This window comes from Callorhinus ursinus, unplaced genomic scaffold (assembly GCF_003265705.2).
Source record: "Callorhinus ursinus isolate GAN/ISIS: 27379988/994484 unplaced genomic scaffold, GSC_fseal_2.0 scaffold2, whole genome shotgun sequence".
Lineage (NCBI taxonomy): Eukaryota > Metazoa > Chordata > Mammalia > Carnivora > Otariidae > Callorhinus > Callorhinus ursinus.
This window is the reverse complement of record NW_027397064.1, coordinates 70,706,999-70,720,540: the sequence shown is the minus strand read 5'-3', so window position 1 is coordinate 70,720,540 and position 13,542 is coordinate 70,706,999. Positions and strand designations below refer to the sequence as shown.

Below are 13,542 nucleotides of genomic sequence, written 5' to 3'. Positions count from 1 at the left end.
TAATGTCTTCCAATACAACATGCTGAATTTTGCATATTGTTAAGAAAAGACATGGAAAATAGAGAGAAACATCTGGTTTTACTACTTAGAAAATGCAATAATTGTCAATTCCCTGCTGTTGGCAAGCACCCCAAAACATACACTAGATTAACAAAGCCAGTTTAGTGTTAGGAAGGCAGCTGGCTCTAGTTTCTTCCTTCCCAAATGGTCATCACCATCTTAAACTTCAAATGTGTACTGTTTTGCAACATAGAAAAACTCCCTTCTTTTGCAAACAACAACTAAAAACTAGTGTTTGTTACTACACAAGGCATTGCTTTCTCCATTAAACACATACCCATGCACGTGTATGCACACACATACACACCTGCTTAGAGAGAAACATGCAAGATTTTTGCTTGCAGAGGATTCTTGAATTGATAAACTCCTCCATGAATATAAAGTTTCATCTCCATGACTTCCCTATTTCAATGAGGGAATAGCATCGGAAGAAAAAATTCAGAGGCACTTCTACAAAAAGTGGGGTCTTCTCAAGACCCCAATGAAAGATTTGGGTCCATACTTCAGAAAGTATAAAAAGAAGTTTAGTATACTAGTCCTCAAACTTCACTGCACTTTAGAATCCCCTGAAGATTTTCCAAAAACTGTTGGGACAAAAATCCCATTGCCACAGATTCTGATTTAATTGGTTTGGGGCCTGGCCTAGGCATCAGGACTTTCAAGTATTCTCCAGGTGATTCTGTTGTAGCAAAGAGTACAACCAGTGCTCTAGTATTACATTAGCATTGACCAATGAAGGTGTTATATCTTTACCTTCCATCTGTTGGTCATGCCAGCTTCATTCAGTCTTCTGGTGAAGAAATGTTAGCCGAGGAAGTCTGCTTTAGATATCTTTAAATTATCCTCCAGAGCATATAGTTAAAAATTTAAATATGTTAAAGTTATTACAAAGGAGGTAAGTGGGAAAGGAAGGCTTTTTATTAAATTACAAGGAACAACAATGAATATAAATAAGTGAAATGTCACATTTACATCCATCCTTGTAAAAATAATAATTGGCAAATACAGAAAAAGGAGAGTATACATTAGCTGCACTTCATAGAGATGAACTTCAGAGAAGTTAGAGACTGAACATTTTAACAAGCATTTACAAAATGCCATAATGACAAGAGGAGAGAGAACCCTGTTCATGGAAAGATGATTTAATTTCTGCTTATTTACTCTGCAACTTTCAACGGTAATGGGAAGCAATGATGCTTTCTACTCCTCCTTGTGCATATCTAACATAAAGAATGCTCCGTAAAGGGGCACCTGGCTGGCTCAGTCAGAAAAGCATACAAGTCTTGATCTCAGGGTTTTGAGTTTGAGGCCCACCTTGGGTGCAGAGATTACTTAAAAAATAAAATCTTAGGGCTGCCTGGGTTGCTCAGTCAGTTAAGGGTCTGGCTCTTGATTTCGGCTCAGGTCATGATCTCAGGGTGGTAAGATCACACCCCGCTGCGCTTCTAAGTGTGGAACCTGCTTAAGATTCTCCCTCTCCCTCTGCCTCTCCCCATGCTCACTCATGCACTCCCTTTCTCTCTCTTTCCCTAAAATAAATAAATACATCTTTAAAAAAAAAAAGCCAATTCCACCTGTCACTTTTTACATCTTTAAGTGTGGCTATGAGAAAATTTTAAATTATATGTGTGATTTGCATATTATTTCTATTGGATAGTACTGTCTTGTACCCTGGGGAGGTAGAAGGATGAGATGAAATTGCACAGGGAAATGAGGACACTGAAGGGTGTCAGAGCCTGTAGGCTAACCAGTCATTCCATCCTTCCTTTGAAGGAGGTTTCCTGACCTCCTGCAGAGACTGGAGTCGGTATTTTACCCCCCTAAACAGATAGAGATAATCCAAAATGAGATCATTTTGAAATGGAAGTGCCTGAGATACTTTTAATTGAAAAGTTTTCATCTTTCTTTATTACCCTGCAGGAAGGGGTCTCATAAAGAAGCTGAGATCAGTTATTATTCTTCACACATTTGGGAGTGGTGTGAGTAAATATTTGACCTCAGTACAAAGTCTTTAATAGAATTGATATCATACTTTTATATAAATTTTGAACCCTGCTTGGTTAATCATCCTGCATACATTAATCTCTCACCAACAGGAAAAAATATATATTGCCCTAGTGAAACAGATTGAAAAAGTAATGCTGAAATAGAATACTATTTGGCAACAAAAAGGAAAAAAAACAATACATGCTATAACATGGATGAGACTCAAACACATTATGCTAAGAACCCAGATGCATTACATTTATATAAAATGTCCAGAAAAGGCAAATCTATTGAGACAGAAAGAGATTAGTGGTCATTTGGAGCTGGGAGTAGGATCGGGAATTAGTGGAAATGGGCATGAGAGATCTTTCTGAGATGATGTAACATTTACACCATGTTGTAAAACTGGACTATAGCAATGGTTGTACAACTATAAAATTTACTAAAAATCATTTAATTGTACATTGAAAATAAGAGAGTTTGTAATATATAAGTTGTTCTCCAATAAAGAGGTTTTTTTTAATGTTTAAAGTAGCAGGGTCAGTAGCTTCCCATAAAGCATTCTAAATTTTTGCACATTGTTATGGAAAGATGTGGAACATACACAAGTAGAAAAAATTGGAAAGAATCAGTAACCTTGCCTTTGGCAAATACCCTAATATCGACCAATTTATTGTTAGGATATCAAAAATGATGTGTAAACTATTTAGATAATGAAACCCGATTTCAAAACTTGTAGAATGCAGCCAAAGATACACAGAAAAAAAGGAACCTATAGCCAAATAAATTTATTAGAAAATAAAAGAGCTTGAAAACAAACTAAAGCTTTTAACCTAAGAGGATAGAAATTAGCTCAATAATATTCAGGACCATGCTTCTTTCTCGGTCTTCCCTCAAACTCCACTCCCAATGAAACAAGTCATCATGTTTCACCTAATCTAAATACTTGATGAACATTTATCACCTCTGCATCCCCAATGCCACTTCCTAGTTCATACACTTTTCCTCACACAGCTACCAAAGAAAATTTATTTTTTTATAATTTTTTTATTGTTATGTTAGTCACCATATAGTACATCACTAGTTTTTGATGTAGTGTTCCATGATTCATTGTTTGCGTATAACACCCAGTGCTCCATGCAGTACGTGCCCTCTTTAATACCCATCACTGGGCTAACCCATTCTCCCCACCCCCTCCCCTCTAGAACCCTCAGTCTGATTCTCGGAGTCCATAGTCTCTCATGGTTCGTCTCCCCCTCTGATTCCCCCCCTTCATTTTTCCCTTCCTTCTCCTAATGTCCTCCATGCTATTCCTTATTTCCACAAATAAGTGAAACCATATGATAATTGTCTTTCTCTGTTTGACTTATTTCACTTAGCATACTAAAGAAAATTTAGAATCAGCTTCTTGGTCATCAATTTCTATTTATTCCAAAATAACTTCCAAGCCTTCACCAGAAAAAAAAACAACTATGAAATCTTTTACAGAAGCTGAGAGAAGACTTGAACTGGAGAGCTATTCCAGAAGGATGATCCTAGATTAGAGATTAAATTTGGTATGTATGTCAGCATTCTGTAACAAAAGTTCAATGCAAACAATCAACAGGATTTTTTAAAGTGAAATTTGACATAAGAATAAGATTTTTGAAAAGAATAATGAGTGAACACTTGCTCTATCAGATAGCAAAACAGATTAATTAAAACAACACAGTATCGATGTAGAAATATAAATATAGATCAGTTTTTATTTAATCTAATCAAGAGTCCATATGGATATGAAAGTATAATTAGAAGTATAATATATAATAAAGGTGGCATTTCAACTCAGTGGGTTAGGATGAATCATTAAATAATTGGTGTTGAGAGAGTTGGCTATCAATTTAGACCAAAAAATGAAAGACACTTAGCTCATATCATTCTTGGAAATAAATTCCAGATGGCTAAATTTTAGAAGAAATGTGGATAATATATACTATTTAAAAAGAATTAGGTACATCTATTTGCAGGGGTGCCATGTATCATTTTGAAGTTTGTGCTTTGCAAAGGCAATGCTGGCCCAGGAGTATAAATAGGGAATGACATCCAGCTTTGTCACTGCTTGTCAAGCTGACTGCCATAGTTCAGAAGGGGGTCTTTTCCTAATTTGTCTATTCAGGTAGGGAATCTATGTACTTTTGCCACCAGAACAGAGCACCTTTTCTAATTGGCACAAAAACCTTATCTTCCAGCAGTAACCAGTAAATAGTAGTTAATAGTAAATAGGTAATTTGTAGATACATAAATGCTTTTCTAAACACAAATGGTTGCTATAAACTGAACGTGTCCCTCTAAAATTCATATGTTGACGTCCTAACCCCCAATGTGATGGTGTTTGGAGATGAGGCCTTTGGGAAATAATTAAGTTTAGATGAGGTCATGCGGGTGGGTCCTCAGGATGGGATTCGTGTCTTTGTGAGAAGAGACACCAGAGAGCTACTGTCTCTCTCCCCACCTATGGGCACAAAGCAAGAAAGCACTTGTCTATAAGCCAGAAAGAGTTCTCCCCAGAAACTCACCATGCTGGCACCTTGATCTTGGACTTCAGTCTCCAGAACTGTGAGAAAATAAATTTCTGTTGTTTAAGCCACCAGTCTATGGTACTTCATTTGTTATGGCAGCTAGAGCTAATACAATAGTATTGTATAATAAAATGTATTGGGGTGTTTTTTTTTTTTTTTTTTGGTTTTTGTTCCTAAACTCTTTTTTTGTATAGGGACATAGAAAGAGTGTGTATGCATATGTATCAATAGACAACTGATAACAGAAGGGACTTCTAGAGAAGACACTGTATGAGAGTAGTGATCAGGGACACTTTTGCTTTAACCTCATGTTTTGTTTTTAATAAAAATGTCCTCATTATTACATGTTTTATCTAAAATATTAAAATGCTTAAATATTTTGAGAAAATATTGTTAGAAGGTATCTTATGTTTTAAAAATTCAATTGATAGTAATCACATATTTAATGTGTGCTACATTCAATACTTCTTTAATCCTTACAACACTCCTATGAAGTAGACACTAGATATGTCTTTATTGTACAGACAAAGAAATTTAAGCACAGGGAAGTTGAATAACACACCCAAAAGTCACATAGCTATAAAGAATAGAGCCAGGATTCTAATGTCAACAACCTGATTAAAGAACCTTCCCTCTTAGCTTCTCCAGCATGTTCCAAAAGAGAATAGGGCTTAGGAAATTAGGAGGTTAGTGAAAACTTTGGCAGAAACAATTTCAATAAAATAAAATAACTCTTAACTATATGAAACAAACTGAGGGTTGCTAGAGGGGAAGTGGGTGGGAGGATGGGGTAACTGGGTGATGGGCATTAAGGAGGGCACTTGATGGAATGAGCACTGGGTGTTATATGCAATGGATGAATCACTAAATTCTACCTCTGAAACCAATAATACACTATATGTTAATTAAATTTAATTTAGATAAATTAAATACAGATTATAACTGAGGGTGAAATACAGATTATAACTGAGAAGGAAAACATAATAAATAAAATGAATCGCTATATCTTTTTATGTTGAACCACATGAAACTGCCAATACTTAACTATTTCTGACCTGCAGAAATGGAATTTTCTTATGGTTTGACCTAATATATCTGCTAATTTATGAATATTGTTTTCAAGAAACTTAGAATTAAAAAACAGAAGAAAATAAACAAGAGAAAATTTTAAACCCTCAAGGCCATGTGTGTGTATTTTTAACAGATCTGGAAGCTGTTTCAAGCTTTTATTTTGATATTAAAAAAATGTGCCTCCAGTTAAAAAATTAAATATGAGGTTTGTGAACTGTATTTCAGTAGTAGAGAAAAAGCAATTAGCCAAATTTCTTAGTGTCAGGGTGGTTATAAAAGAACACAACTTCTGGTTCTTGCCAAAAGCAAAAGCTACCAGCAGTTTTTACATGTTGAACTCCATCTCCCTAAGTCACAGAATGAAGACATGCTTTCATCTACAACATTATCTGAAATTTTCTGGGAACTATTTCTTGATATATTATATTAGCCAGATATTTTAATGACCTTCCTCACTGATTTCGCATTGGCATGCAAGTACTGGATTCATAATTATCCAAATCTACAACATTTCACATGAGTTTAACATACAGATCATAGACCCCTAAAAGTTGATAGCTCACTTAGCCCTCAGAAGCTGCCCAGTTCAATTTTACAAAGAACAAAGCAGAGCCTCATAGAAGTTAAATGAATGGTTTTGGCCAATTCATACACTATTCCAAGAAGATTTAAGACTAAAACCTTGGTCCCCTGGTTCCTAGTCCTTAGTACTCTTTTTGCTATGTGTGATATGCCTATTTTTTCCTGTTATGTAATGCAGATTAATCTGATTTTCCTTCTCTTCTTTTCAACTGGAGTTCTGAGTCAGCTAATCTTGATAATTATTGGAACAGGAAGCAAAAGACTGAAATGGCTCTGTAATCAAAGAAACTCCCTGGCTATGAGGGGAGATTCTATTAGAAGCATGTCTGCTATATGCTGGGACCTCACATCTGTTCTGTTTTTCCCACCCCCTTTAATTCCTGTGGCTCTCTCTTGTTTCCCCAGCATAGCTTCAGACTATCCAAGCAGCCTTTGACCTACATCATTGTCTTGCTCTTTAGTGGGATTTTTGTCTCTGACCCATGGCATGACCTATCTACTGGTTTCCACTTTATCTTAGTTTGTGCTTATTTGGCTGGTTTCTCATTGGCTGTTTCACTTCTTAGCCTAGAGCCTTGGCTTTGCTGTATTCTCAGTTTTCTCCATAATAGATTAAAGTGAACTCTAAAATCCTGAGATACCTAGAAAATGATATAAATTTCATCCAGAAAATCCTTAGGAATTGCCTGGCATTTATGTGGAACTCCAGATTTACTCTGAAACCTTGGTGACTGGAGTTTGAGATAACTGTCCCATCCTTACAAAGGAAGCTTCCTAGATAAAAGTGAACCTCATTGTATAAAATGGTTATATCTTCCAAGGTTATGTATAAGTCTAAGGCGTAATTTTTATTTTGTATTTATTTTTTTTAAGATTTATTTATTTAGAGAGAAAGAGAGAGTGGGAAGAGTCAGAGGGAGAGAGAATATCCAAGCAGATTCCTGCTGAGTGTGGATCCCAACTTGGGGCTCGATCTCACAAACCATGAGATCAGGACCTGAGCCACTCAGGCACCCCTAAGTGGTAATTTTTAAATAGACTTAATTTTTAAAGTAGTTTTATGTTCACAGCAAAACTGAGCAGAAAGTACACAGTTCCAGGCAAGTTTATTTTTTTAAATTGACTAACAGTAAACTTATTGTGACTTCTGTTATGAAACAAAAGAGCTATTCTTAATTTATCTCTTGTGAAAATCTACTCAGAAGCTAGCTAAACTAGATAACTATGCCAGTTACCAATTTGTTGTCTGACACAATGTTAAGCTATGTCAGAAAGGGGTTCTGGAAAGATGCTGAAGGAGGGAGGGGCTTTCTTTCCTGGTTCCAGTGTTTACCCCTTCTTGCTCCTACCATATATCTGCCTGCTGCATGTGTGGGGAACTCCCAGTGGCACCTGTGCCCATGGAGTTCCAATGGCACCCAACGGTCAGTTTCCCATCAAATTTCAGAGGCACTCCCATGGTCAGATTCCCACTGAGTTTTGTAAGCATCCCAATGGTTGACTTCTAGCTTTGGCCTCCTACACTCGTGCAGGGTATTTCCCGCTTGCCCAGCGACTGTGAACTAGTTCTGGTTGAACCCATCTAAGAACTTCTCCACCATGCAGTGGGCCACAGCCACGCCTTCTACAATGAGGTCTGAGTCCTAAACTTGGAGCTGGGGGGTGGGGGTGGGGGCTTCCCTATTTGTTTCTTCTATGGGAAGCTTCCTTCAGCCCTGGGGTTTTCTTTAAAGTTCTCTTTATCTCTTTATATAACAGAGGTTTTCTATTAGAATTAGTAATTCTTTATCTTAAACTTTCCCTATTCAAATTACTGTGTTGTCTCTGTCTCCTCACTGACATTGATTGATATGGTAAACTTGGAAAAGTAATTTTAATTTCTCAGGATACTCATTCATAAAATGAGGACACTGGGTTAGTTGATCTCACATGTCCTTTTCAGCTCTAAAACTACACCATTCCAAGAAATCCTCTGTGTTTTCCTACATAGGGTGCACTCTAAGTATACTAAAATGAATCACATACGCTGTATAATTGTGCATTGTCTTCCCCAGCCACATTCATAGTAAATGGGTCTCCCTTCTTATCTGAATAATGGTTTCCTCCTTCTAGGTCAACATATTAAGTCACAGCAGCAGCCAGTATCATTTCATGCACACAGTGGGCAATCAAATACCATGAAATCATCTGTGAGGGTTTTAACTAGGAAGCTATCTAAGGAACTAAATGGCAATCTAGAGATTTGTGTATGAATATGAGAGACTGAAATACATAATAAGTATCATTTTATCTGTTTGTGAATATAAATACTGTAAGAACACATTAAGTGTAGAAAAATGCTCCCTCTGATACTGTTTACTCTAACCACCTCCATTACTATGCAATTTAGGATTTTTCTTTTACCTTTCTCTGTCTTTCACTGATTGTTCAGCCATTAATTTCTTCAGTTCTTCCAGACGCTGAAGATCTCTCATTTCCATTTCTTGCCACTTCTGCTCTTTTTTAGCCCTGTATTTTCTTATCTATAGAATAAATGATACATAAAATTTAAATTAACAACAGATATGTCAAAATGAGGAGAAAAGTTATAACAACATATCCACTGGTTCATATGTTTAAATTTAAATGGCACTTTATCTTTTTCATTTCTTAGATCTGCCTACAGTATATTGACAACAGAAAAAAAATAAATGAAAACATGAAGGTACAGGTCCTAAGAAACTGCATGGTTTAACAATTTCTGAAGTGGAAACGTAACTTATGCTGAGATCTAAAGTTTAAATCTATGGCTAAAATAATCGACTTTCAGGGAACCACAATAGAAGCATGTTATCTTCTCTAAAGTATATGATCTACCTGTTACTCAAGAATATTTTTATCCCCTTATGATAATGCAGTCTTTAACAAATATCATTAAACCTATTTTTACTTTAAAAGCATGAGTTTATTTATGCTAATGGACAGCAGGATGTTGAAAGCTTTATGCTTCTGGGGAAGTGGCAGGAGATAGGTGGGAGGAAGGAGGAGAAGAAAAAATTAGCAGGGTTCTGATATATAGTAGTTCTGACTTATGTGGTAAAATAAAGGACAAATTTATCAAGCTTGAAAAGGTGAGAGCATTCTTACTAGGCCTGTTTTACTTCCCTTCTCTGGAAATGGAGCCAGACTGAGAAAACTGAAAGTACTCATATGGATTTTCAGAGGGATGAAACCATTATTCAGGGTTCTCCTAGTTCCCCAGGTGGGGCAATTGAAGTTAATGTTTATTTGACAGAGGCCCCTTCAACCACTCTGGCTTGCCATGTTGTGTGTGATTCAAGAGACTGGATCTTGCTGGAAAAAGTAGAGTACCTCAGTGGTGGATGATAGTGAGTAACTGCCAGCAGAAGGTCTGTTGTGGAAGACAGGTTAGCCACACCCCTCTTTTGAGAAGTGAATATGAAAAGCTAAATGGTTTCCAGACTTCCCCTAGCCAACATAGTCTCTGACCCCTGGGACAACTAAAAGGAGCATCCCAAGCAACATGGCCACAGCCATAGCAACTCTGCTGCAGAGCCTACACCAGCAGCCACAATGGAGAGAGATGTCCACTCAATGAGTAGTGAATAACTGGATGAGCTCAAGGTGTAATGATTTCACTCTAGAGATCATTGAGATTTGAATTTGGGGAGGACAGAGATAAAGTTAGAAAGGTAGCAGCACCAAAGATGGAGAGTAAAAGAGAGGGTAGGAGAGGCAGAGAAAGAAAACATTGACAAGGTGTGTTTCAGGGTCTTAACTGATAAATTCCAGGGCATTCTATAGTGCCAGATATGACAATGTTAACAATGATTATATCCTCTCCCTCTGGGGTTTAAGTGGTCTTTATTTTATGCTTTATACTTTTCTGTGTTACCTTATGTTTTGCAATGAATATGTATTTCTTTCATGATCAGAGAAAATAAAGCTACTTCAAAGCTAAATTTTAAAGAAGAACAGATATTGGATTAAAGAGCATTTTCCCCTGGGCTCCAATAGACCAATGTTCGCTTATGCTCAGTGTTGGCCTTGAAGGGAAGTCAGTGGTTCTTTTGTCAACAAACCCTTGACTACAAGCAGACCAACCCCAGGTTGCTGGTGTCCTTGGATTGCAGACACTACTTGGTGCACTAGCCTCTGCAGGCTCTAGAAGTAAGTCACACCTGAGGCTTTTGGCATCTTGGGATCAATTATTTCCATTCCCAACACTCTGGTATCCTCAGACATTACTACAGTGTGAGCCTCTCTCTCTCTCTCTCTCTCTCTCCCTCCCTCTCTCTCTCTCTCTCTCTCCCTCTCTCTCTCTCTCTCCCTCTCTCTCCCTTTCCCTCTCTCCCTCCCTCATTCTCTTATGTGAGCATGATTTATTCTTTTTCAGTGCTTCCTACTGGACTCTCTGAAACCCCTGTGTCATCACACATAAAATCCTCTACATCTTAACCTTCAGACCACTACATCATTGTTTTGACTGGAATTCTCTTGAGTAAAGGATGATTATCTTCTGATGCCCCATGTTCCAGGAAGCTGGGGAATGGTTTGGGCATTTTCTTCCTTGTTAACAGCTACTTTTACACCACAATAATATTCCTCTCATGTACAATGTCTTCTTCCTTCGATGTTAACTGTATCTGTATCACTTTCTAGTCCTTATCACTGGCATGTATGGATTTCCAGGTCATTCCCAAATATTCATCAAGAATTCAGATAGGCGGGTCACAGCCACACAGGACTTGTTGTCCAAAACAACCCTTTCTACTTTCCTACACAGCTTCAGTATCTGCCTGAATGCCTCTCCAACCTACTCGTATCACAGTTTTATGACTTCCTCCATTCCAGGCAGCTACCTCTTCCCCCAGGATTCTATTATCATCAAGGACATTTCAGTTCCAATCTGAAATCTTCAATTATAGCCATCAGTTCTATGACCAGAAACTACCCACTTCTTTTCTATCATCCTGTGTTCTGATTGTATAATTTTATTCTTCTAGTAGCGCCTTCATCACAAGGCTTTGCTAATTAATATGCTTGTTTCTCTCCCCCACTAGACTTCAGAAATGTGATTTGTTTATTTTGGCACTTCCAACATCAACTAAAGGGTCTAGACCATAGTATATACCTAATAAATGTTTGATTGATGAATGAATTACACAATTATAGAAACTTGCACCAAATTTATGGTTTCAACTGAATCTTCATTGACAACCAGCATTCCTTTTATGAATTCCTGGTTAATGCCTCTGAATTTCTCATGGCTATATTTCAAAACCTGTTCACTATATTAAGCTCCATAAGTACCTCTCCTTCTTCACTTTTATCAGGAAAAAATGGGAGCTCTAAATGATACCTTCCTTGATGCCTTGACCCTCAGAAGAAGAGATATCTTTCCTTTGTACAAGATTTATCCCTTTCGGGCTCCAGATCCTAACTCCCCAATTCCATCTTCTCCATAACCTTACTCCATCATCTACCTCTCTTCGCCTTGTAAATTCAATCTCTTGGTCTATGCTGCTTCCTTCTCCTTACATGGAAATATGTACAAATCTCACCCATTTACAGAATTTAAAATAACTTTCTTTAGATTCCCAAGACTGTCCCTTCATTGTTCCCTTTTCAGTCAAGCATCTTAGAATACTTACTGTTCTTCAATTTCACATCTCCTAATTTATTCCTCATCCATGACATTCCTACCTCTTCCTTCCCTCCAAATTCACTACTCTCACCAGTGACATATAAATGAGCAAACTAAATGATCCTTTTCAATCCTTATTTTACATAATGTCTCTGTGCATTTAATTCTGTCAACCCTTATCTATAGTCTTAAGATATTACAGACTTTGGCACTCATTTGTTCAACAAATATTTATTGAACACATGCTTTAAGCCAGATACTGTGCTGTGTACTTGGGATATGATGCTTAAAGAGAAATAAGACCTCTGCTTCATAGAACTGCGACTTCTAGAGAGAGAGAAAGAATAAACACGTAAATGAATGAACAGAATATTACATGTGAAGTTCTAAGAAGGAAATAATTATAGTAATGATTTAGAAAAATTTGGGTAGAATTTTTATTAGAAGGCATATTTTTGTAATGACATTTGAATCAAAACTTGAAGGATGATTGTGAGACAATCATTGTGAGACAATGAGGGTGATCACCGCAGAAATGGGAGCTCTAGGTGCAAAAGCATTGAGTGGGAAAGACCTTGTGCATTTTCAGGACTGGGAAGAAGCCAGTGCAGCTGAGCATGTGGTGTGAGTTAAGAATGGAGGTGAGATTGAGAAGCTAGCTGGGGGCTATGTGATTAAACGAGGATTTAAGGTCTAGAAACAAGGAAAAGCTATTGAAGAATTTAAAGCAGGGAATGACATGATCTGACTTACATTTTTTTAAATAATTTTTTATTATTATGTTAATCACCATACATTACATCATTAGCTTTTGATGTAGTGTTCCATGATTCATTGTTTGTGCATAACACCCAGTGCTCCACGCAGAATGTGCCCTCTTTAATACCCATCACCAAGCTAACCCATCCCCCCACCCCGCTCCCCTCTAGAACCCTCAGTTTGTTTTTAAGAGTCCATCATCTCTCATGGTTCGTCTCTCCCTCCGACTTACTCCCCTGCATTCTTCCCCTCCTGCTATCTTCTTCTTTTTTTTTTCTTAACATATATTGCATTATTTGTTTCAAAAGTACAGATCTGTGATTCACCAGTCTTGTACAATTCACAGTACTCACCATAGCACATACCCTCCCCAATGTCTGTCACCCAGCCACCCAATCCCTCCCACCCCCCACCACTCCAGCAACCCTCAGTTTGTTTCCTGAGATTAAGAATTCCTCATATCAGTGAGGTCATATGATACATGTCTTTCTCTGATTGACTTATTTCACTCAGCATAACACCCTCCAGTTCCATCCACATCGTTGCGAATGGCAAGATCTCATTCCTTTTGATGGCTGCATAATATTCCATTGTGTATATATACCACATCTTCTTTATCCATTCATCTGTCGATGGACATCTTGGCTCTTTCCACAGTTTGGCTATTGTGGACATCGCTGCTATAAACATTGGGGTGCCCGTACCCCTTCGGATCCCTACATTTGTATCTTTGTGGTAAATACCCAGTAGTGCAATTGCTGGATCATATGGTAGCTCTATTTTCAACTGTTTGAGGAACCTCCATACTGTTTTCCAGGGTGGTTGCACCAAGTTGCATTCCCACCAACAGTGTAGGAGGGTTCCCCTTTCTCCACATCC

At 37.6% G+C, this 13,542-nt stretch overlaps 1 protein-coding gene across 3 annotated transcripts in view; it reads right to left on the bottom strand.

Annotated features, from left to right (window-relative positions):
* The window catches only part of CCDC148 (coiled-coil domain containing 148), a 236,277-nt gene that overhangs the window by 45,322 nt on the left and 177,413 nt on the right, over positions 1-13,542 (bottom strand). For all 3 annotated transcript variants that reach the window (XM_073883847.1, XM_025854665.2, XM_073883855.1), the window contains one exon: positions 8,661-8,779. In XM_073883847.1, the coding sequence (XP_073739948.1) occupies positions 8,661-8,779 (119 nt within the window). The remainder of the gene's footprint in view (positions 1-8,660; positions 8,780-13,542) is intronic.